At 40.1% G+C, this 26,171-nt stretch overlaps 2 protein-coding genes across 8 annotated transcripts in view; both read right to left on the bottom strand.

Moving 5' to 3' along the window:
• LOC112561831 (putative uncharacterized protein DDB_G0291608) overlaps positions 1-13,213 on the bottom strand; it is a 28,683-nt gene extending 15,470 nt beyond the window's left edge. For 4 of the 7 annotated variants that reach the window (XM_025234636.1, XM_025234599.1, XM_025234628.1 and 1 more), the window contains exons 1-2: positions 12,960-13,213; positions 172-320 (exon numbers count right to left, since the gene is read on the bottom strand). In XM_025234636.1, coding sequence (XP_025090421.1) covers positions 172-320; positions 12,960-13,070 — 260 coding nt within the window. In that variant the 5' untranslated portion in view covers positions 13,071-13,213. Of the gene's footprint in view, positions 1-171; positions 321-9,681; positions 9,818-12,959 lie in introns of those variants that run through there. The other 3 variants (XM_025234645.1, XM_025234654.1, XM_025234619.1) reach the window with 3 other exon arrangements.
• Positions 13,214-16,295: 3,082 nt separating this feature from the next.
• On the bottom strand, positions 16,296-25,765 carry LOC112569735 (histone acetyltransferase KAT2A-like). Its single transcript, XM_025247606.1, has 17 exons — positions 25,521-25,765; positions 24,189-24,312; positions 23,714-23,859; positions 23,327-23,416; positions 22,693-22,874; positions 22,373-22,564; positions 21,871-21,974; positions 21,142-21,297; positions 20,844-20,998; positions 20,354-20,562; positions 19,848-19,974; positions 19,365-19,475; positions 18,675-18,818; positions 18,285-18,427; positions 17,721-17,787; positions 17,384-17,468; positions 16,296-17,128 (listed from the first exon to the last, which is right to left on the bottom strand). Exons 1-17 carry the CDS (start codon positions 25,722-25,724, stop codon positions 16,935-16,937), a joined length of 2,433 nt encoding a protein of 810 aa, XP_025103391.1. The 5' UTR covers positions 25,725-25,765; the 3' UTR covers positions 16,296-16,934.
• Positions 25,766-26,171: the final 406 nt, after the last annotated feature.

Raw genomic sequence — 26,171 nt, 5'->3', positions numbered from 1 at the left:
GTTTATTTATGTTCTTATTTCTAATTGTAAGGTGACAGTAAGATTAATTTCTATACTAAAAGAACATCATAGATCTTTTTTTTTTTTTTCAACCTTGGAATACAACTGAAGATATTAGAATGAAACATATATCATATGCCATAACCGCGATATAAACACAGTGGAACTGACCTTTGGATGACAAGCTGGATCTGACCTCCTCCGAACTTGATGAGATCCTGAGCTTGTTTGTGGGTCAGTTCACTGGCGTCCTTGCCGCCGATGGCGAGGATGAGGTCACCGCGCTGCAGCTCGCCCTCCGCGGGACTATTGGAGAATACCTGTGACATCAGCATAGAGGTCGTTATCAGTCAGAGCAATTTCTAATTTTGTTCCTCGTTTGTTTGTTATATTTACTACAAGTTTGACACAAATATATAAATATCAGCATTATTGTGTGATTTTTTTCGTGGATGATTCTTTCCTTGAAGCGAAAGGTTAGACGATTTTCGGGAGAAATGATACCAAGTGAGTTAATCAATTTAAAAGTGTTAAGTCCAGAAGTTTGTTGTTAATGAAATAAATCTTCAAAAGCCAGGTCATTTCATAATTTGTAATAGGAGTCGATGCAGTGATGACAGTTTTACTAGCTAAAGCAATTAACAAGAAATTTTGATTTTATGGGCGGTAAAATACTCAGCAGGAAAATGGAATTAGGTGTAAGGAATAAACGAGACTGGAAGGATGTGTCTGTATATAAACTGTTTTGTTTTGGTAAGCCGTAACTGTATAGTCTATTAATATTCTACTCTCTCTTTCTCACACTTTCTCTCTCTTTCTCTCTCTCTCAGGCCGTCCGGTGGCAAAACGGTTAGCAGCTATCACCAATATATAGCTGCCCTAGGTTCAGGTCTCGCGTCGGGCACGCTGCTCTTTCTCTGCATGAGGCTTCTGTTTACAGGGTTGGCTGCCTTGGCATGATATAGTCTTAGCTGCTGGCTCGGGGTAAAACACAATACTCCCCTTTCCGCAAATATCTCTGTCGGTTTTGTCTCTATAAATAATTCCTTTTCCGCTGAAAACAGACGTGTCGACTTTCGTTTCTGGTGTAAAATGCTCGGGGATTTAGAATGATTAAAAACGCTGCTTCTTTCGTCGCTATTCAAAATAAAGGAGCACTGAGCTTTCACGGGAAAGCCTGTCTTCCAAGTCGACTACACTTGTTAAGGCACAGACGCAAAAATCACAACCACCCAAAAGAGAAGGCACCATCCCGCAGACATAACGGTGGTGGTATCTTTTGGCAACAAAGCTACACGCTTGCCCGTTCTGTGTGCCTTCTGCTGGCTTGCAGTTTTTATCTCTGTGTGTGCCAGAAACACCTACATGCTATGCTACTAGCTCAAGAAGAATTTTACTTCTTTAGAAAAAAAATGCATAAAACAATTTGAAGACAGCAGTAATCTTTCACCGAGAAAGTTTTCGTCCCTGAAGTTCTTTAAATCGCATAAATCGACCGCCTATTGCTATATAAACATTAACTCAGGTAGGGGTATGATATAATTTTAGAATAAGTGCTTTAGGCTATCTTTTATCTCCTGCCTCACCATGTGCTTCCTTCATCACCTCATACCAACACACGGTTATTTTAAATGTGTGTAGACATGTCTTCGGTTAAAGATGCGACTTTCTGAAAAAAAGCAGAGTTTCATCCCAGTAAAACCTGTTGTTACTTAGCTACAAGCAGAGGCCATCCCCAAGATACAATCTTTCACTTCAAGAAAATTTTTATCACTCGAATAAATTCGACAAATAAACCATCAGATGTAGTCTAACTCAATGTTATTCTAGTATTATTGTTTTTGTTTTAGTCTCTACCGCTGCTGCTGCCATCACCACACCGCGTACCACACGGTAACGTGGATAAGTGCCTTTCCTCTCCAGGATCTGGGACGGTTGTCCTTCGCAACGATTCCTACCTGACGCGAGCAGAAAAGCACGCCCTTGTTACCTGTTTACTGCGTCGTAAGCAATTCTTGTGACGTTATATATACGGGCAAACATTTTCGGGGATCAGGTGGAGCTTGTGAAGTCGTTTTCTTCTAAATACATGCTTGTACTCTGTTATAGTTCCCTAAGTTTTAAGTCTAGAATTTGTCGCGAAGAGCACAAAAACTGTGAATTCTTTATCTTTTTATCTATCTACAGTGGCATTGGAACCGAGGGAAGGGGGGGGGGCAAGGGTGATGGCAACTACGAAGGAGGCAAGAATGTGAACGTTGCTCACTATCAGCATGGAGTTTGCGCCCCATCCCCTCATAAAGCCGAACATCTTCCTAGGCCACTCATCTATCATCACTTACTGTCTCTCCCTCCTCCTCTCTTCCATTACCTTCTCATTCCCCACTTTCATTCAGACGGGAATGAATTTTCTATGTGGGAAGGCTGTTATACATGAAACATCTTGAAGCCGTTTCAGTACTGAGGTAGTGTGCCTTAATTTTTAATCCGGCAGACTGGGCAGCTTTTAACATGCAGAATGAGAAGCAGAAAGAAGAAGAAAAAAAGGTAGAAGTGTACTGAAACACGTTGCCACAATACCGTAACACCACATTACCTCGCTATCTTTAAACAGAAACACGTTGCCATAAAATCTTAGCACCATATTACCTCGCTGCCTTCATCAAGCTAGATTACATTCCCTTACTGTAAAAGATTTTATTACAAAAGAAATAATCGTAAAAATGAGAGTTATCACCTTCAGTGTTTTGCTCTCCACGCGCTTATGACTAAAGCCGCTTAACACAAAATTCTTTGCAAGCATTTCTGAAAACACAAGGGCGCTACAAATTGGAAGGGGTGAGTGGGATTCCTGAGATCAAAGCCAGCACAGTACAAGAATTCTAACCTAAACGCTAGTGCACTCATCTTAACCCTCCAACAGCTAGCACTGCTGCTGACTGACGAAAACCTACCGCTCTTTTCTGGTCAAAATGTCAATAGTCTACAGGTGGTGAACATGAGACCACAGAACTGGCTATCTCAGCATAGCACCTACATTTGTTTTGTTACGAAAGGAGCCGGCGGTAATCCCAAGCATACCTTACCGTCGAGCAGAGGTATGAATCATGTGTATCTATGGTATCCTACCCTCTTTCTTGCTTATGGAAGCTTTTTTCTCTTGGGATATAGCCTTCTGTGGGCCTGTTTTCTATTTAGTACAATTTCATTGGACGCCTCTTAAAGTAAGGAAAGTGATGATGAGTCTGCACTTCTCTTGGAAATATCATCATTTTATTGTTTAGTTGCATGCTGTTTGATAATAACAGTATACATGTTAGATCACAGTGAATATTGAACATATAGCATTACCAAAATTGTGGCTTACATTTTCTCAAATTTTTTTTTTTTTTTGAAAAATCTTATGCCATTTCCGATTTGGCAGTGTGACTAGGATAATCCCAGAGATTTTACAGCAGCTTGGGATGAATAATCTTTCAAACTGCGTAGCCTTAGACTCCTTGCAGATCGACACTTCTCACTTTCTGTCTATCTAACACACACACACATATTTGTTTTTCTCCTGACCAAGCTGTGCAATATGGTTCTGTAAGTATCGGCTTCTTCTGCATTCAGAGTTGCTGGCTCTTGCCCAACTCTCTAGTCATTCCAGAGGGAGAAAGAGGGAATGAGAAAAGATCCTCGCCTCCCCCTTTCGGCTTTTTTTTCCCTCGTTGCACTGAGAAAAGCGCTTAGCAGGTAGCTGGCTGCTATTTTCTACAGCACGCGAAATAAACACTTCAAGCAATAACCCTAGAGATACTCTGCAACTTGACAAAGTCACTCCAAGATCTCGGCGCCAGGCTTGGCATCCATAAGAAGTCATATTCATCTACAAACTACATTCATAATGAATGACATATTCACCTAAAGCTACATCCATAATAAATGACACCTTCACTAGACTTCCTTCCTTTTATTCCTTAATGCTATAAAGTCGTGCAGGTCAGTTATGTGGTAGACTCTGTATACTAAACCATGTCAAGTTTCTGGGTGTACAGGCAGCAGACTAGAGAAGCTTGCCTAATTTTCTCATTACAGAACTGTTACACCTGTTTCCACGATATCTCTTTTTGTAATAAGAAAACGGCTTTCCATATCATAAAATATTAAGCTCAATCTACTCTAACCGAAAGCTCTGTTTTCAAAAATCACTGAAAATTTGAGTTCTAGCGGAGAAGTAAATCGAATCTACTTGAAAATTATTCCAAGGCAATCATTCAACCCCAATGTACACAATATTACACCCTTCACTCACACAGGATTATTCTGAGAGCATAAATACTTGCTCGCCTGTTTTTCGCTGCCATTTGCAACTTGAGATTCCTTTCTATCATCTGAGTCATACTGGTCTTCAATCTTAGTGCTGATGCTATTTTTAAATGAAGGCTTTGCGCAATGAACGCTGCTTGGAACCAGTAAACAAACATTTCAGACCGGTACACACTCTTGCCCTTCTGCGACACAAGTTTCCTGTTTAACTGACAACGTTCTGCGGACACAGGTATTCCCTACCATTCCTCCACCCCTGTCACAGCCATCGCCAACCAGGTGCTGTGTTCCCCTGACTTGTTTAGTTTAAAGGGCAACGATGGCATGTCGCCTCCCTTCGTCGGGGCAAGGCTTCTGCACACGTCTGCAGTTTGTGTATGCTTCCTGTACCCTCCGGTTGTATAACAGAATTGGCTGATGCCATCTGGCTCCTGTGCAGCACACGCATCTCAAAGGGGAGAGGGAGGTGTGTTCCCGAAGGAGTGCTGAGGTGTAGAAGAAGAATCCAGCCAGAGAAAACCTGCTGTGATGGCAGTTAGTACGAAGGGAGACAAATTAAACTTTCACATAACACCAGTGCAAAATTTTTAATGGTATTGCTTTGAAGGTTTTCATAACACGTACAGCAGTGGCTGCTGCTACAGATGGTGGTAGTGGTGGTGGTGGCAGGGGAAGTAACGATCTCTCTTTGAAACAAAGTTTAGTCTTTTAGTCTAAGATCGATAGTCGAAAAAATCATACTTTGATTAGAATTTTCTTCGACCTTTGTCAATAGTTTTTTTCTTCCATTTTAACTTTTTCTGTTAATTCGTTTTAAATTATGTGTTGATTGTGTGATTTTACAGTTTGCAGTATATTTGTAAACAGGACGCGTAACTGGGGAACGGTGTTTATGACAAAGAAAAGTGAACTAAAAATTAAGAATGGATAATCAAGCTAACGAGCAATGCTTTCAAAATAAAATTAATGACTCGAAAGGAAACAGCTGATCAGCAACGTACCAGGCTAACAAGGAGTATGACTACGCCAACAAAGATAATGGTGAGCGCCAATCAAGGATAAATATATAGTAACCCAGAAAACATGGCGTACTACGCCTAGCACTCAGTGGCAATGAGATAAACAATTGTCGTTCTTTCTTTCTTATCGTTCCACATAATAAGGGATTATAGTTCTTGGAACAAAGGATAGCCTGTCTATGCATTTCCTGTCTGCAATTGTGTGTGTGTTTGAGAGAGAAAAAGAAAGAGTGCGTGTGAGAAAGTGTATGTGTTAAATAGAGTGTGTGAGAGAATGTGTGTGTTTGTTTGAAAGAGAGAAAGTGGAGGGGGGAGGCGGGCGTTGTCTTTAAGCGATCTGTCTATGTCACACAAGCTGCTGCCAATGCACATAACCGTTTGTACGACTCATGTGCCAAGCACACATAAGCGAGTTCTTTTTATACACGTGTTAATCTCCCTTATCGCGGGAACACAGCGACCCTGAAATCAAACTGAGCGACATGCTCACAGCCAGGCCGGTGATGGGTGGTAGATGCTCCGCAACTCGTTTCCACATGCCATATCATGCACTGCAGACGGAAACAATAACTCTTTCTTTTTTTCAGGGAGAAAATCGCAAGACACCCATAATTCACAGAAGATACGTGTGATAATTACATGGTTTCCGTTCTAGAATAATTTGCGCTGGCAAAAAAAAAAAATCCGTAAAATTAAACGTTTTACGGAAGTTCTTAGTTTACTAGGGTTTTCTTTGCAAAAAAAAAAAAAAAAAATCAGAATTACAAAGTGGAAGTGGCGTATCCCCTTGAGTGTACCGCGGTCATAAAGTACAGTTTCTGGAATGAATTTGAACGTCGGGTTACTGTGCTTCCTGATTGTCTTCATCTCCAACTCTGCAAGAGAGACTCGGACTGTCCAAGGAAATACAAGCGATAGAAATGAGATGATACAAATACACCAGAAATGAGAAACTAAGAAAGAGAATCAGATAAATCATGGGTCCTGTTAAGGTTTCCTGAAAAGAGATAAGTGTTATAAACACATCTCATATCATGACAACTTGCGAAGACGATCTTTCAGAGAACATTACAGAAGAGGCAGATAAACGAAGAAATGAACAGACATCATGCAATAGTAGCTTTGCCAGTCATTCAGTGAATTGCAGAAAATGACAGAGAAAAGGGAAAAAGGGGGAAAGTAGAGAGATTTGGTGGTAATATCATCGGATGCACCTTTGACGAGTTAGGACGAAGAAAATGATAATGACTCTGAAGTAAGTCTTGTGCTGCCTCCGAAATCATACAACAGGACGGCTTACGTCATATGAAACTAAGTGATAAGTGCTTTACAAGTCATCTTGTGATGCCTGGTAGGGTGAGAGACGACAGGGAACTTAAATGTTCTAAACCGCAATCTGTGATACACGGGTAATGAGAAATGGAAATGCACCACAACACATCCTACCGGGCAAGTGCATGTTTTAAAACACATCCTATGATATCTAGCTGCCAGGTAAATGAAAACACTATGTGAATAAAAACAGCTTTACGCTTCTGTTCCGCCACAGAAATCTTGATCACTCTACCTAAGGGAAGAGTTAAAATTCCAAAATTGATATTGACAGTTTCACTTCCATTCCCCAATCATCTTAACACTTGTATTTTCATAAAAAAAAAAAAAAACAGCATGAAACACGAACCGACTGATACCCACCTCCTTAGTTTTAAAATCAAAGCAGGTCGAGAAAACAATAAAGCATCCACTGCTGAAACTTTAGGAAAAATACAGTGAAAAAAATAGTACCAATATATGTGCTGAGACAGTATAGCTTCAAGCAAATCCAGGATGTCTCTATAACTTTCAAATCAGTGTTTATCCTGATGTCAGGAAGACGAGACAAATCCACTTAAAACTGATGTTTCTGTGTTCTCCAGCTTACAAGACATGCGAATGTACCTCGCACCGCCTAGCAACCGCTAGAGCAGATCTCTCCATCAGACGACTTGATTTTTCTTTTTTATAATGGAGAGTGATGTCCCTTCGCCTAAGTTATTCAAGGGTGACTCCTCTCCCTCACTTTTCATATTAGTCCGTTGATCTGCGTGAAGTTTTAGTGTCTAATGCTCATCGGTACATCTCTTATGATATTTGCTACGTTCCTGGATGGATTTCTATGTCTGTGCCACTTTTCATCTTTTCCTGTGCCATTTTATATCTACTGTCACATCAGCGCCATCTTGCCATCACTTAGATGTGAGATCTGCGTATCGGCAATGTCTACTTCAAACTCTGATTGCCTTCCGCCAGCTGCTTCAGAATGTGGAGATGTCACAGCAAGCTTTGCGTGGACTACAGGCCAGTCCGAAATGATTAACATCATGTATCTCCAGGAAGCTCAGTGAAATATGCCACTCACACTAATCTGACTGATTCTGATGCTGAAAAAGGCCGACTTATTTTTGAGGCCTTTGACCTGACTACTGTACATGTGTCTTTCTTAAAACTAGTTGCGGGCAAAGTTCATAGATTCAAGAGTGACAAGAGTCTAAAGAGAGACAAAAGTCATGTCAGACAAATCATTAACACAGCATTGTGCTTGTTCCAAATCTCAACTGATTCTCCAACAGCAAGTCAGCCTTACATCATCTTCCCACCACTGTCAGAAAACAAGGTGACGGTCACTGTCAACATCAGAGTCATCATCATCATCATCATCATCATCATCATCATCATCATCATCATCAGAAGTGGTCATCACGCAGTTTGACAGTGAAAAATGCAGTGTCTATCAGCTATAGATCGTGAAAGGCTGTCACAAATATACAGTGAATCTACAACTGTTTTTGAAACCAGCATCCATTCTTATTATGTTTGTGTGTTTTTCTTTTTAGCAAAGCGTTTTTAGCTCGCCTTTAACAGTGGGGAAAAGCGCTATAAAAATCAACTTCTTGTTGTTGTTGTTGTTGTTGTTGTTGTTGTTGGAGATTTCGCATTATTTGTTCATATGCTTTCCCTCTTTTTCCCTCTTACAAGATTTCCTGTCCTGAAATAGCTTCTTGAAGTGACATGGCAGCTGATTCTCCCACGGAAGCATACATTTAGTTTTGAGCGACTAGCCATAAGCAGCTGACGCCTGCAAAGAATCTCAAGCAAGTCCTCTCTGCCCTCGATTTCAGCCTGACGCTAAAGTTGGGTTTATTAGCGGTCCACTCGCTGACACGTGGCTTTCAAGGAAACCGAAGCTACTGTAATGAGCTGTGCTGATTTTTCTGACCCTTTAAAAGTTTCAGTATCAAGCATTGCTTTCTCCTTAACAAGCAATAAAACTGTTCACAAGAGCTCCCTGTAGCCTGTAGACCTTTGAGTATCAGTGCTTTTAGTTACGTTTGCGAGACTCGTTAAGCCCACTGATCCTACGAAAACAGTTTAAAGTGCTGTAGAGCGACCAAACATTATTTTAGCCCGAAAGGCTAGCCTAAACAAGCTATTTTAAACGCATCTGCAATTGAATTAAACAGCGGGAAAACACATCTTTAAAAACCTTAAGGCACATAAGGAAAGGAATAAACGAGGAACAACACAAAAGCATCATCATATCATATGGTGCACAAGTGCGGATCATTAAGAAAATTAAGAGGAGGGTTCGGGCATGTTAAAGGCATCCAGGTGGTTAACTTTTTAAAAGCTTGATAGGAGTTGGGAGAGGGATGGTTTCCGCACACCTGGAAAATCTCTCAGAGTCTGTTACCCTGCCACAGAAATGTGGTGCGAGCAGAAATTCCTGAAGACAGAAATGAAAACTCTCTGCCCCCAATTCCTAATGATGCAGCTTCCAAGTTGTATACATTTGCGGATTATAAACCAGTGCGGTTTAACCGAAAGTTACGGTAACTAATTAATGTTAGCGTTCGAGAGCTATCTTGCAAAGAAGAAAACAAAAATTTTTGATACGTGAGTAGCGAGGAACATATCCCAGTGAATTAACGATGTCTGAAATTTGAGACGAATGGCCCAACGTTAATCAATGAATATGTTTTGCGAGTGTAATTTCCGTCATTAAAAGGATGAGTAATGACATTCGTTCGTTCTTTAAGCAATGATAGAGGGAGATAATCTGCATTCCTACGTCTGTGTCGTATAATATTGTACTAGCTCATAGCTATGTGCTAAAGTATGAAACTGTTGAAATAAAATGCGGCAAGTACACTATCAATCCATTTCTTCTTCTCTTTTTTTTAAAAAAAATATCTGGGACCGAAAGAACGGCGATGCCGTGTTGTAATATATTTCTTTTTTAAATGCACAGACTTCAACGTCACATACTTCAAATCAAATGTAAACACGTAAAAACATCGACAGTGCCTCTTACCACAGTAAACAGGTGTGCGTTTCTACCCGCCCCTTCTTCGCCGTTTCTGCGTCGCGGTGATATAGCCATGCAACCAACCCAGCAACTGTTTCTACGTAAATGATTTCGCAGCCTTGTTGTGCAGACGACAGCGTCTAACAAACGAGACGTGAGAGGTTTGGCTTTGCCAAGATTCGCTATGGCCGCATCGCTTCGCGTAGTTAGTTTTATATATATATATGCATAACATGCGAATTTGGTGAGGCAGGAAAAAATCTAGAATATTGTAAATCCACCTAAGATCTTTGCTTCTGGGCACACTTTAGGTAGGCACTATATACGTTCTTTCATCTGGTAATAATAATCCTGGAAAAACCTTTCACTGCGCTCATTCTTGAGCCAGCCCCGGAAGCAAAGAAGCAGATGACATGCCAGTCCAGTCCATCACAGAACGTGCCAAAAATTCTGTCTTTTTATTTATTTATTTTTTTTTTTTTTGCCCTATATAAACGTATATACAATCCATGTTAATTCTGATAACTTTTTAGATTTCATTTTGCATAATCTAACTCGTCCAAACGTTTGAACATTCTGTAGGGGTGCTATAATTACTAAAAACATTTGAGAACATAGTTTCAATGCACAGCAACTAGCATTAGTTTAAGTTAAAATTAATTAACCTGAATAACAATTTATAGACAACATTCTTCAAACACAAGAAAACTGGCCTTAATTCAACTAATTTTAAACTCTTCACACTTACATGTGACATATTTAGACTTTTGCCGGCACGGGGGCGTGGGGAATGAAAAGCTCTTAGACTCAAGTTTACGGCAGGTCAAAGATAAGCTTCGGGAGGAAAGGGCTTGGAGGAATGGTTCGGTTAAATATGGAAAGTACAAAGGTTAAAGGCAGCTCGTGGCTCAGATATCGGCTAGATTTAGCATGCTAGTCACTGCACGTGTGTAGCGAACGTTTCAGTGCAGTGCCGAACCAGAATGAACTGAGAATGTTAGAATTTTTTTTTAAACTTCTTTTGTGGCGCCAGATGTCAGGCGCATTTTGGGGGGAAAAAAAGAAGTCACATAAACGCACTGCACAAAAATCTTGTAGAAAGGCATTCTAATATAAAGTGTAGATGAGATTAAAATTAATTTTTGGCAGCAGAAAGAAGAAAATAGCCATAAACTGCTTGTGCTATCAGTAGAAGCGGGTTTTGTTTTTCCTCCCTCATTCAAGTTAACGAAAGTATTATAATGAAAATCTATGTAGTAGGTATTATGTAGGAAGGTATCGATATATCAAGTTGGCGCGTGCATGGTATGGACGAATAAAATGGTCTACATACATGCGTGCGCGCAGAGAGAGAGATTAAATTCCATCGCCAAGAGATTTCATATACTAAAATACGTTTAGGGCTTTGTGTGCTACAAACATTATTTACTACTACTTAATTTTTGTTTTAAACATGTCAACTATCATTTTGTATAAAAAAAAATAGTTCTGTCAACAGTGCAAGCTAACGGCCAGCTGGGGTGAGTGCTTCTTCGAATTTCAAGAAAAAACATATCTTTAAAAAAAAAACAACCCCAGCTTCTGTGTGAGTACTTAATCAAACATGTGTACATTTGACATTTTATAATGCCACTGGTGATTTTTTGTATAAATTGGTTATACGTTTATTTAGCAGAGCAACGTTAAACGCACGAGCAAGCAAAGAAGCTGTGGGCGAGAGCGTGGGCGAGAGTGCTCAGATACGACTGCAAGATTGTACTCCACAATAAACTTATTATTACAATTATTAACGTATTTGAAGGAGGGGCAGGGAGGTGCTACTCGTGGGGAAAATATTTCATACAAATTTTTAAAAGAAAAAAATAATACTAAGGACTTTCATTCCTCGCGACTTCAAGGTCATGACCGAGCTAGAGAGGAAATCCGCCAGCAGCCGGTGTCTTCCAGAAAACGCGATGACTAGCAAAACCTTAGGAGACGCGTTCACCTTGATGAAAGGTTAGATTGCTAAGCATAACGTATCGGCATACAATGCTGGTCAAAATTCTTCATGCACGTGCAGCCTGGAGAGTCAGGGAGAGCAACAAGGGTCTCGTTTCTTCCATTACGGTCGGCAGCATGGCCGGGCAAAAATCTACGCAGTATACAAGGGGCCTGCCGCAGAGCTGATAACATCCACTGCACCACGGAAAGAGTTCTTCGCGTAAGAGATAAACATTATCTGGACCGGCAGATCCGTGCCTTTTTACCAGTCCTGTGATAACTGTGAAATGTTCGTGAGAAACAACCCACAAAAGCGCACGTTACCACAAGAAAATTGTTTTCAACGACGTCGATCTGATCAAAGCAGAACGGTCAGGGTTCAAAGAAAAAAACTATGTAATTACGTTCACAAAAACCAACGTAATAAACTATTCGAAGAACCCTGAATAAGCCTTCACACGACTTTTTCTCGGGCCTACCACTAACTGAACATTATCCCGTTGTTGACGCTAGGACAGAATGACAATAAGTAAGTCGTCCCACCTAGACAATTTGTCCATACAGGAAACTAATTAGCAACCACTTATTTTTCTTTCAGAACCGGACAAATCACCTTACCTGTCCCCGTCCAGAAAAAGGTATCAAAGAAGTTTGAGAGAAAAGGTTATACTCAACGTCGCGAAGGGGGAAGGATGGGGGCAGAAAAGAAGGGGAAATGATCGCTACGGAGTGTTTGGTGCTAATCTTGGTAACAAGAACCTAGAACGATGTGCCCAAGCTACAGCTGTTTAGCCAGCGTGAAAGAAATATCTACTATGCACCACTCGGAGCATCTACCCACGCGCTATACCTATAAAAGGCGTGCAGCGCGGAGTGAGGACGGAGGTGACTGGAGGTTGGGGTGGCGGAAGGTTGGTGGCAAAGTGGCGAGAGGGGACGGGAGATAAGCCAGTGCCAGTACAGCGCCATCCTCCCGCAGACTTGCCGGCAGCAGGCAACTGCTTCATCTGTACAGGTAGCACGTTCCACAAGCCGGTCTTGCTGTAACATGCTGTAGTGCCGGCGCAAAGGTAGCGGAACTGCAAGGTGAGAGAAGTATATGCTCCAGTGGAGTGGAGCGAACGATGTATCAGGTAACCCAGACAGGAAGTCAACAACAAAAATTTACAAGGTTGAGGGTAGTGGAAGGGAAGGTAATCTATCTCGATGTTGGGAGGTTCGGAAGGAGGCTACACAAGCAATTAAAGCAACCGGTGTTCAGGTGAAGTGAAAATGGACTTATGACCAGGAAGAGAACTCACCCGCTGGATGGAAAGCGGCTGTCCTAAGTCCTTTCCACCCTGAAGGCGGAAGCCCCAGGGTGTGTTGAAGGAGTCCCGGTACAACCGGACCGTAAGCTGAGAGCCGCTCATCCTCTCACTGGTTTTGTCTCCTCCCTCTCCTCCCTGTCCACACACTACGCCATCGCAGCACCGGCCCTAGCGCCTCAATGAGCTACGACCAGACAGATGAGCCCCCCCTTACTAACGCGGTGCTCAGCTCCCCAACTGCTTGCGCCAGGGCCTGTAAGGAACATCCGAGGACCCCCTTCCCTTTCCTTGCCCTCCCCTTTCCCCCTTCCTGCGCCTCCAGAGGCTGACACGCGCGACTGCCTCACCTACCTCTTTTACCTACGCCGCGCGCGCAATACGTCATAGGAGCCAGACCGGCCCCTCTTCAAGGTGAAGCAGGCTGGCATGTAGGGGACTCCTGTCTGCTTCAAGCAGCCGGCGATACGAGCAGAAGCTTCCAGGACCCACCTTCTGTATCTCTGGCACAAAAGAGCGTCTTCTTCTTCTCTGCAGCCATGGAGCGGTCGCTATATTCTCTACCTTGCCGGTTTGTTCTCACCGTTGTTAGGTGGATACGGGTGTCCAAGAGGGAAAAAGCATTCTTGTCAAGTTTTGGACTGCAGCCGTTCGCTCTTCTCAAAAAAAAAAAAAAAAATGATAGGAAATCGAGTTTGGAACGAGAGTTGGGGCGTTGGAGGTTGAAGTAGGGTGGGGTGGGGTTGGGAGTAGAGAGAAGATACGAGAACAGCACATTGTAAACGATGCAAGCTGCCACTACGCGATGTTCGCCAGTTGCACAACCAGTAGGTTACCTCGGGCTCAAGAATTCGGTGAATGCGAGTGTTTTTCGCGCGAGCGTAGGTACAGCGCAGGAGGAACGATCCGATGCAGACAGCAGCAGCTCCTGGTCCCCATGCAGCTTCCGCAATACCTTTCGTTGCCCTCTTCTGATGCCGATCAAAATTCTGTACCTTAAAGATGGGAAATCGATAGAACTATTGAACCCTTTTCTCGAGAAGCTGATGTGAAAGGTCCTATCCTGGATAAGAAACCTTAAGAACTTTACACGTTATTGTTTATTTTTTTTAGCTGTTTCCTCATCATCAATGTCACATTTTCAGCCCCCATGTCTGTGGTACCTTCTTTATATTTAGAGAGAGTAGGTTGAATAACATTGCTATATGAAATGAGAAAGTTGTTCCAAAACATGAGTGTATCAGATACACTTTTGCAAACCAGACGTGTACTACATCGTAACTGATGACCCCGCACTCACACTAACGTGCGAACTAAGTTTGAGTGCTCGATCGTGTTTTTCCTAAGTCAACCTCATTCAATTGTGCACGTGCACATACGCGTACAGCACGTGCAGCATGTTTTTGTATTGCAGATGGCAACTTCGTTTTCCGTGTATGGAACGTCATCATAGTGTACACATCGAACATTATTAGCTTATTTTTCTTTTCTTTACGGTCCTGACGATGAAGGGCAAGAGGTCGGGGAAAGAATGGGAAAAGAGAATATAGCGTTGGTCACGTGACTGCTTCTTACAGCGGGCGCACCTGGCTGAGAGCTCTCTTCTTTATCACCCGAGGATGATCGAGGGGAAACGGCAGGAAGAACAGAAAACAGGCGTTGAATGTTTTCACACAGCGTTTGGTGAATTAATAGCTAACGCCAAGACAAGATGAAGAATATGATGCAAAGTGAATCCGCGAATCAGTTCCGGGGTGTTAAAAATATTCATCCGTGACTGATGTTTTACGCAGTTTTACTGCGAGCTAGGTTTTCCTGTTCCTGGTATTTTAAAAGGCATTCTTGACTTGCCCTACCTGCCATTTAGCAGGACCAGTAAACACACCTTTGGCATTAAACGTCACTCATCTATTCCTTCCAGCGACTGAAAAAAAAATTCCTTTTTGCGTTAGGAATACTTTAAACCCAAAACTTATTTCCTGTTATTCTTCTTTAAATATAGTAATATATTTGGTATATGGCCACTAACATTTCAGTGCAAGTACTGGCTCCCGTCACCAATACAGTGAGGATTTGCTGCCCTGGATCTCGTCTCGGGCACGCTGTTCTCTGCATGTGGCATCTGTTTACAGGGCTGGCTGCCTTGCCATGATATAACCTCATAGTTGCTGGCTCGGCGTAAAACACCATTCCCCCTCCTACCCATTTTTTGCTGTTATTTACTCTCCACGTTCAAACGTAGATTAAATAATAACACTCCGTGGACTTACTTTCTGAATATACATCAAATGAAAATAACATTTAAAAAAGTTAAAGCCAAACACATTTATCGTATTTTTGATACACACATGGGGTTGCATGCCCGCGTACCTACGTTAGAAAGAAAATATAGTTTTCTGAATACGTGCTTCGAATAGTTGTTTCTCAACGATTTTAAAAACTCTGAATTTATTTAAATGCAGTCATCGCTATTACATTCCCTACGTTCTGGAAGTTTCAGAGGCACTAACCCTCCTGAGGAGTGTTCGATGGGGCTATGCTCACGGCGACCTCCCATCCGCGCGGAGTATCGGGTATCACTGGGCATGCGCAGCAGCATGGAGCCGACTCATCTCCCTGTTTAGAAGGTGGCGGGTGAGCGCGCGGGCGGACGAGACAGCCAGCGCAGCACTTTCCTCGCGCCTGTGACGTCACTCGTACCGCTGATGTGAAGGTCGCCACCATGGCATTTTCGCCACAACCACTAACCTTGTCGTCATCGCCGCCGTCATCACCACATTTAAACCTTCTCAGCCACAGGGATACATAGAATACCCAAGATCACTACTGGGATTAGACTGCATCATCCATTATTAACAAATTACCTCTAAGAGTTGGCATAAACATGGGCATGCATAATACCACTTGCAACTGAAAGAAGTTCTAAGCAAGCCACGTTAAAGAAGATAGACAGGCCCAAAGAGATGAAGAATGCTTGCCATCTTAAAATGCCAAAACTAAATTAAATGACATGAACAGGATCAATATTCACTCTTCTATCTTCTGTCAACAATTTCCATTTTCTTAATCACCCTTTGGATGACACCTCTACTGAGCAATGAGCAGCCACAGGTTGTTTTTCTTCTTTTGCCAGGTGCAATGCTGTTTACTTTGACTTTTCTCATACTTTTATAGACATAAAAGGCTAATTATGTATTCACAGACATGACACTTATATAAAAGAACTAATGTGCTGAACGATGGAGGTTGAGAAGATTGAAAATATCGGGGATGGGGGCGAAGGCAGGAATTTCTCACATTTCTTGCATAAAAAAAAACCCACAAAGGAAACTAAATATGAAATCACATGTACTTAAATACATTCACTTTGTACAGATCTATTGTTCTGCATGCATAAACACTTGTACAGATATTCTCTTTCTCACTCTTCACACACACGCGCATGTACATATGAAGGTGTATAACTTATGTTATTATAATAATGCTGCCCAAATTTCATGTTCCTTTTAAATGTATAGCATCCTATTGCCAGACACTTTTTCTGCATTGTCTTACCATGGATTCTTGACTTCACAAATGTAATTTTTGAGAGTTCAGAGAATAGCTGCATGTCCGAAAACCAAATACTTTAGTATTATTGGAAAAACAATATGGACATTATAGCCACAATCCCGGTAAAGTCGGGGTTATGTTCTGGGCACAACAGGGCACAAGATAAGTTATTTGGTCTGTCTGGTTTTTTTTAATAGGGAGATGTAGTTCAAACATCCATAGAAGCCAATGCTGCCACCCTTTCAGCGTTAAGGCAGCATGTACATTTTTCATGGCATTTAGTGTGCACAACTTGCAGTAAACGTACACTGACACCTCCACAAAATTCCAGTAAGTGAAGTTCACTATACTGCTTGCATCAACTACTGTTTTTTTTTCATTCCTCCACATTCTCTGTATGCTACAAAGACATTTTGTTCACTTGTCCATCAACCCTGCCTCCTTCATCTTGCTCAAAAAGAACCGCTCTACAACATTGGCACATTTGTAGTACTCCGTGTCTGGTTCATTATACAGGCGGCAGTTGGTGAAAATACGAGTCATATCGGCAATGAAGATCCGCTTGTGGCAGTAATACCGAGCTTTCAGTCTTTCTGACATAGTCTTCAGATCTGTGAAGGAAATATATTTAAAGAAAAAAAAAAGATGAAACTTATTCAACCCCTAGAAGCTTTATTTGCCTCAATTATATTTTATGACATTTAAAAATCCAGTTACCCAAATGTATACAAGCACAAATTTTGAAAAACCATCATCTTTGAAAAAAAGAAAGATTTTATAAGCATAATGTTTTAAATAAATTTTCCTGTCTTATAATGTGTCTGCATGTATACACCATAATGTAAGTTTATCATGACTGAACTCACCCATAGGGTACTTAATGTGGTCATAATAGTCTGGAGCCTCCGACTTCTCTACTGGTCTCAGAAATGGCCAAGCACTGGCATGGTTCTGAACAAAATCAATGTAGTGTGAGAGGTTTTAGCTAATATGTTGCGGTTTTTTTATTTTGATTTTTAAACTGCCAATTCAATAAGTAGCTTTGAGTTCAGAGACATTCAGTATTAGGGGTAAGGTGGAAATGGGATATTTCTCACTGCAAAAAAAAAAAAAACTGTTTACAATATCTAAGATCTCACATTTTGAATGCAAAGCACTATCAATTCACACATTTATTTTTTGACTTTAGCATCATATACAGACCTTCACTTGCTGCAGGACAGTACGTAGTGAGTTGTAGAGAACATCTGGATCTGTTGGTGGCTCTTTTCTGCTCACAAAAAAACCAGTGATGTCCCAAGAAATTTTAATCAAAGAAAAAGTAACTATGAAATGTACAGCAACATACAATGAGTTAGTATTATTTTATGCAGAGCTGCAACAAACATTAAATATCAACCGCATACAGACAGATTTACATGAAAACAAGTGTGTCAGATAATGCAAACCTTCAAAACATAAAAAATATTCCTTCAACTGCTCACATACCATACTAACCACATTTACAAGAAGACAACAAATAAATTCTCACTGTACTCAACAGTGCCATAGCATTTCTACATGCTAAATGTTTGAAAGCCAGAATTATCCTGGAGCTGATCAGCATAATGTTTGTGTTGTAAGCCATACCAGCAACTAAGGCTATATCACAGTGAGAGAAATTAATAATACATTAAAAAGTTGGAAGATCAGCAAGAGCAATGGATGAAAACACAGATAAAAACTTCTCTCTTGGTCAACACAAAGTAAAGTATTACAAACAAGTACATTTTCTCCTGTTTGAAGCCAGCTTCTATAACGCCAGGGATGCTCTCAACGGGAATTTGCCTCACGCCATCTCTGAAGCAGGTTAGGCCTAGGTAGATCTTGTCCAGCTCCTGCTGTTTCCGCTCTATCACACATTTCACAATCTGCACATGGCCCATGGTCAAAATAAACAGCAAATGTCTCTTACTTAAGACTTAAATGTTTCTTAGCAAAGAGTGATGCATGCAAAAAAATACTTTCATTTTCTGCAGCTTCATGATGTTATTACTGTTGCTGCTGTTGTAATGTGGTTTAAATGCATCTGTTCTTCACAATGATTATGTGTACATTCTGCTTAACCACAGAGAAACTAACATGCACCTCATGCACAAGTACTGCGATGCCCTTTACCTCCTTCTGTTTCCTAATGATGTGTGAAAACTCTGTGTACTTGATTTTAGGGTTCAGCTCACAACCCATAAGTGTGGCACCTTCATAGTCTTTGATATAACCCAGATATGCTGCCTTGGACAGTTTTATCTCTTTCGAAAATCCCTGCAATCAGCAAAGAAAAAAAAACTCAGATATCAATTTTTTTTTTTTAATTTGGGGTGGAGGTTGGGTTGTAATGCCAGCATCTTGAGTTTACTAGTTTCCAAAATACCTTAACACACAAAAGTCTGTGATGGAAATGGAAATTCAACATACTAGTGCTTATTAATCCAAGGTCCTCCAGGGTCAATGTGCACAAGAATTTGTGCTCATGAGTGAATCAGGTAGAAAATTAAAAATATACAGATAAGATTTGTTTGTCTGTACTTAATGAAAATATAATAAATTTGATCACATTTTCACCTTGTATTTTTTTCCTTGTTTTTCAAAGTTTAAAAAACACTCTAAAATTTTAAGCCATCAAATTTCATTAGTCTAGAAATATTAACCTGCAAATCAAATGTACACTTTATAATTTTTTTTTTAACTGAAAGAAAACTGTTAGTCCTTTTCACTGGTTTTGTGTGAACACATATAATGCTGACTACTTCTCTATGAAATATTAGCATGTTCCTGCAGATACTTTTACACTACTGTCCTCCAGCATACCTGCTTCTTGAAATAGCCGATGGCAAATTCATCAGCGAATGTGAGAAAATGTCGAATGCCATGCTGAATGTGATAGTCTTTCAGATGATTCATCATATGGGTGCCATAACCCTGCAATCAAAGGTGGTATGCACACACCTCAACAGTAATGCAGTTTGGACTGAAAAACAAAAAGTACATGCAGTCTAAACTAAAAGATAAGCTTGACAAAGTAAACTTCCCCACCCTAGTACCACAAATGGATCACTACAGCCGACGTTTTCTGATGACTTGGCACAAGACTGCCCTGCCATGCTGACATACAGCAAGCACAGGTACATCTGTGGTGTCTGAACATCAGATGTATGTATCTGCTATTATTATGACTATGTCCTTTCAGATGGTACACCCAGACTAAAGAAAAGGAAGCAAAGAGACAAGCGTGTAGCCACAGTTCCATTAATAAGTGTACAGCAAAACCAACAAGTGTGCAGATTTACCCACCTTGACTTGTTCATTAGAGGTAACAGCACAGAAGACAATCTCTGTGAAGCCTTGAGTTGGAAACATACGAAAGCAGATTCCACCTATTACTTTCTTGTCTTTAACCAGTGCCAAGCACTTGTGCTTTCTGGTAATGACCAAGAAGTAAAAGAAATGAACAAAATAAGACTCTCTCTTTATTCTGTTATCAAGCTTCCATGAAAAGTGCTCCAAAAGAAAAGGACACAGTTCCATCAATACCTTGTTCAAAAACGTTTTAAAGTATCTGTATAACAAAGCAATCATCTCATGTACCCAATCAGACCAACAAGACGAGAATCTCATTCTGTCATTTAAAGTATAAGTTCTCTCATTTTCTGCCAAGCCCCACAAAGCTTCTGCTTCCTTGCTCTCTCTCTCTGTAACACACACACATATATTCACACATACATACACATATACATGCATATCTAAATACATTCCCCAGAGTCACTATAAATCAAACAGGCAGCCATTTTTTAACATACGGGTCAAAAACAAGACGAGTGATATATTCCTTCGGCATGCGTGGTAACTGGTGGGAGAAAACTCCTTGCAAGCCCACCAGCCACACGCAGATCTGTGTGGAGAGCTTCTGGCTGAGGGAGTTATTGATGACATGGAACTGAATGATGCCCTTGTCCTCCTCCACCCTGGCACTCTCATCACGGGCAGCATGGGATGGAAACAGTGAAGACTGTAACACCGACAAGAAGACCAGAACACTTGTCACTCCCTTGCCATGCACCCTAAGCCGGGATGGTCTAGCAACTGCTCAACAAGACTCATTTAGGTTAATTGATTAAGTCATTAATCAATGGACTCCACAAATGATGATATCGGGGGATCATGCTAGCAATGCTTTTCCTGACACTACCGATATATAATTAGTGAAACTATATGGCTACAGTCTGTCTTGAAAAAAGAAATTTGTTAGTGGGAGAACAATGGGGAAAATAATGAGTGAAAAAGGCTTACATCAGGACCAATCATTTCATTGGGGTCTGTAATGATTGCCAGAATCTCTGCTATGACTTCAGTTGGTACGTCCCCTTCCACACGGGTCACTTTCCGTTTTACTGCTTCTGCTGCCAACACATCATCCTCTGCTTTGCGTTTCTCGGCTTGTGCAGCTTTGATGAATGAATTATCAAGAAAATCCAATTACACAATGAAAACTCTTCTATAAAACTTTCATGCTCTTTAATTGAAACTGCACAGTCAAAGTTCTGCAATGAAATAATGTGCAAACAGACTTAATGCAAAAGTAACTCACCTGCGCCCCCTTCCAGAGATCGCGAGCTGCGGCGTGGTGAGATCAGACCTGGAGTGATATTCAGTGATGTCATTCCTTCTCCATTGGTGGTGGTTGTGACAGTTGTGCTGCTAAAACGGTTCAAACCACTCATACCTGGAGCCTGACCAGGCAAAGCTGAAATAAAAAATTTAATGGGTGAATGGATATTTTAAAAATAATTATCATTATGCTGTTCACACACTTTTTTCAGCCTCCAAAGTGAAGATAAAACAGGCTATAATTATCTTTTTATTTGATGACACTGAAGGCAGCAGTCATAGAAGGCAGTTTACCACCAGACACTTTGATATTAAAAAAAGGTACTAGGAATGCACCAATAATTCTGAAAAAAGCAAAGAATTCTTTTTCATCTTTTAACATTCTGGTACCTGAGGAGGTACAGCTGAATTAAGTATAAATGGGATGGAGAGATATCAAAAGTTTATCACTAGGTTACATTCTGTCGATATTATGCACCCACATTTTTCATATCTATAAAGTAGGGATCCAACAGGTCTACTTATCCTCAGAGTTAATAACATTGAAGGAAGCAATCAAAGATGACAGTCAAACTGCCACTATGATTTTCTGAGAATACACCTGCTTTTGAAGGATAATTAGAAAGGAAGTTTTTTGTTTCATTAAGATAATAATTTTTGAAACTTATCTATTTTTTTATATTTACAACTTGAACATGAAATTTGTTACCTGAAGTTGGAGACAGAGGTAAATTGGCAGGATTTTGAGAAAAGTCAACATCCCAGATAGGAGAGCTGGTCCCATACACTTCCTCTTCCAGTAAAGACAGGAATCTAGGAAGAAACAATATTTTAAAAGCCATAAAAAAAAAAATCTCTACATAAAGTGAATCCTTGCCCATGGAAAGTTAATGGACTTCCTGATAAAGTTCTAAGGTTTGGAACAAGTTAATGTTCCAATGGTTTAAATTTCAGTTCGCATGGTTTCCTTACAGTGATCGTAAGTCAACGTTAAGGAGGATTAGGCTTTCAAGTGAAAAAAAAAAATGCTAAAAGTCACTGCTTTGTCCTATTCCCACTATTATCTTGAATGATCAAGTGTACATTCAACATTAAAGTCAAAACATCTGTAGCCCATTTATTACCCAAACCCTCACTTGAAAACTGTCATCCCTGAGATAAGGCCTATTATCTCCAAAACAGTTATTCTGCTGATTATCAATAATTTTCACCGTGGGAAATGGGTAAGGACAAGCGTTCTCTTGTCTGGTGGCATCTTGTCTTTCTCTGCACGGAACTTGTCAAGGAGCTGCCGTCGCATTGTCTGGAAGACTGACCGAAGCAAAGTTCTTCCAAAAATTAGTGTTGTCTCAAAACGAGGAAGACTGTCACAGAAAGCTGGTACATGGCAATAGCAAAGCCACCTGAAAAACAAAGCAAGTAAAATCAGTTCCTCTGGGAATAAATAAGAACTGCCAACCACCTTTCTTCAAAATTCTAGCACTAATTACTTGATGGTTTCTGCCTCCGCAACAATTCAAGATAGACATACCTTGTGTAGTTGACTTTGTAAGCATTGATGTCATCTGCCCCTGCTCTCTGTGCACGACTGGCAGGTGTTTCAAGCTTCCAGTGATTCAGGCAGTGAAGAAACATCTTGGCAAGATCGTACATTGTCTGCCACTCCTTCTGTGCCAGATGTCCAAACTTGTACACTACAAAATTTGTCACACCCTGCAAAACAAGCTGTCATATAACTAGATGTCTAAGAGTGTTATGGTACAGGTACTAATAATTAAATTATCTTTTAAAATCACACTGATTCTTAATTTAAGGTAATGGTACATTTTAAATTATTTCTGCTTTTAAATTAAAAATATCAGTTTAAATCATCCAATACAGACTTCTTGGCATGACATGTTATTTATCAAAACTGCTACATTTGTGTGATCGCATATATCTTCTGAGCTCACAGGATGCAGAATAAAATGGGTTAAAGGTGATTGTCAGTTCAACTGCTTGACAGTAAATGTTTACAGTTTGAAGTCTCACTCTTCTCCCAAGTAAATTCTTTTTTAAAAAAATATACATGTAAAGAGTTAACAGGTAACTTACCAGTAATATTTTCAGCTTAATAACAGTAAGAAATGGTCACTTAGGAGAACAAATTTATTATATTTATCTACCTTGGCAATGCTAGGCTTTTCAAAAGGTGGGTTACCAAGTGGTCCTTCAATAACAGGGGTGCTCATGTTCAAAATGCATTTTCTCAGCAGCTGCAACACAAAGGGTATTATCTTAATTTAAACTCTACCCTACTCTAGGTAAACATAAATAAAAAGATAGATATTTCCAAAGGCATTTTTTTTATTACAACAAAGACAATGCTTCAAATCCATAAACCACTGATTCTACTCTTTTCTAGTAAAATTTATTGAGACCATTATGGTTAACTCCATGCTTAAGTTTTTTGTCCTAGTCCCTGACCTGCTGAATCACATGATCTTTCACATACACATAAATACACAAACGCTAACACAAACATTCTTACTTTTCAAGAATGCAAAACTCACCTTAAAGAGGTAGAAGTACACTTGTTTTGTCTCAGCATCTTCTTCACGATGTACACACATGAAAAGGTTTTCCACATCAACAACAATTCGCAACAGACGATTTAACTCCTCTTCATCTACATGTTCAAGATGTGATACATGAGCTCCTGTGCAAATCAAATCAGGATAAAACTGGTACATGAAATAGCACAAATGGCTACAACTCAACAGTACAGTGATAGATATAGTGATAAATATTATCACTTCCCTCTTTTACTATGTTATGTAACATGTTGTTATAGAACTTTTACAAAAAAAAACTATTTGTTGCATATTTGCTCTGAGATAATAATATTAAGTTAATAATGCCATATATTCATTTATTAAATGGATTTTGATGACATTCAAAATATGTGTGCACACACTTACAGTACACAAAGATATACACAAGAACAAGCATATGCACACTACATACAAAGCACTCAGAACAGCTTACCCAAAGCATGACTGCAACTTCTGCAGGGGTCTGTAAGGTTAGCTAATGGCTGAGAAACATCTACTCGGGGAGGAGTAGGTGGGGGATTAGGATTTTTCCAGCCGTTACATTTGCAGCCTTCAAACTGAAACAAAATATTGAGTGCCAATGTGCTACCATTATCACATTAAAGATACATAAAAAATAACATTTTTCAATGTTTCGATAAGATTCAGAATTTTTCTAAGCTTGTTAGTTGTGTCATAACGATTTTTAGCTAAAAATCTGTCAACTGTAAATAACTGATAAAAATTTTCAAACATACAGATCCTTATAACATACATCTTTTACCCAAATGCACTTACCTTCTGCAGAAAATGAACAGGTAAATAAAGCCTCAGTAATTTACTGTCTTTGCCTCTTTTGTATATCTACATAGAGCATGTTTATTATTGATTCATCCACAGTCTAATATGACCAAACCATGAAAATAATTTTGGGAACAATTTTACTATAGGAGGCTAATTTTCCAGCTGTGCAGAAATTATGTACCTCAATTATCATTTGCAGTAAGAAATGCTTGGCAGTACTATCTGAATTACTCATTCCTACTACAGTTAATTCTCTACATAATGACCAAATAACCCTACACCATCCTCAAAGTCTCTATTTCATTCATTTTTATAGGACTGCCAGTATTTGCTACTGCATCTTACTTAGATGTAATTTCTTCCCGGCTGCAAAGCTCGCCTTCAATCCTATAATGAATTTAAGTCAATTTTTATTTGGTTATAGGTAAGTTAAACTTGTAGGTTAAAGAAAAGCCTTCATAGAAGGCCTTGGGTCTATTGACTCTGCGCGGACAACAATCACTCCCTTACAGGTGAGATCGTAATCGGAAATGAGCAGAACAAATGAGAAAATCGATTTTACTAAGTGATAATTTTGCACGAGCGCGCGCGCACACACACACATGAGTACACATTCATGTATCAAGGATGATACATAACTAAAAAGAATAAGAATTATGGATTATGTTGTATGATTATAACCTCTGCACTGATTTCAAGTTATTAATATTACCACTGCTATTATTTAATAATAATAAATGCGAAATTTGTAAAGCGCACACTCGCACTCCTAAGGAGCATCATCTTGGCGCTTAACTAATAACATGAATAACATAAATGCCAATCGTCATGCTTATATAGTTCATTAATACAAGAATAACTAAACTGAAATTAACCCTGTTACACTTTTCTCGGGCTCTTGTCAACCCATTAAGTAACCATGCAAATAATCATTCTTTTTAATGTTGATGTTGTCGATTAAGAAGCATCAACATCGCCATACCTTACAGGAAGAATACACGGCCAATTTTTCGAGTTTTTTGTTTCTCGGGAAGCTTTTGACAAGCATCTTTTTTTGTGCAATTCTTTGAAAGTTATTTGGTCTAGACATTTCTCCAGTTGAAACTTGTGTTTGTGGCGCTCGAGATGCATTATTACCATCTTCATTTGCATTATCTGGAGTTTTACTCTCTTCTACGGACGCCATGATAACTAATCTTCAAATGGTTTTATCCTCAAGTGGTTTGAGCGGATACACGGGGCACTTCGTAGTCAGCGGTTAAAATACATGTACTAGCTTGTTTCCTCTCCCGTCAAAGGTCTTGGATTGAGATCTCGTTTCGAAACACTGTGTCTGTAGAGCCGGGAGTCGTAAGTTTACCCCGTGTTATCCGATATCCTCCCCACTCCCTTACCCCTCATAGTGCGAAATCATTACTAGGTGAAAGCACTTTCCATCAAACCACCAACCATGGCCAGCCTAGGAACACCGAACGGCTATAGGCAAGGGGTGGGTGGGGTAATTGATGTTTTACGTCGAGCCAGCAACTAAGGCTACATCACGGCAAGGCAGCCAGCCTCGTAGGCTATAATCAAACTAATTTCGGTGTAAAATCCCCTTACAGTAGAAATACTAATCACACCCAGTCTCATC

This window comes from Pomacea canaliculata, linkage group LG1 (assembly GCF_003073045.1).
Source record: "Pomacea canaliculata isolate SZHN2017 linkage group LG1, ASM307304v1, whole genome shotgun sequence".
NCBI classification, from domain to species: Eukaryota; Metazoa; Mollusca; class Gastropoda; order Architaenioglossa; family Ampullariidae; genus Pomacea; species Pomacea canaliculata.
This window is presented reverse-complemented; position numbering and strand designations above follow the sequence as displayed.

Coding starts and splice junctions, on each gene's coding strand:
- LOC112569735 (XM_025247606.1), bottom strand. CDS start 25,724: ATGGCGTCCGTAGAAGAGAGTAAAACTCCAGATAATGCAAATGAAGAT. Junction 24,313..25,520: donor CCGTGTATTCTTCCTGTAAG/GTATGGCGATGT, acceptor ATTTTGTTTCAG/TTTGAAGGCTGCAAATGTAA. Junction 23,417..23,713: donor TGTACTTCTACCTCTTTAAG/GTGAGTTTTGCA, acceptor TTTGTGTTGCAG/CTGCTGAGAAAATGCATTTT.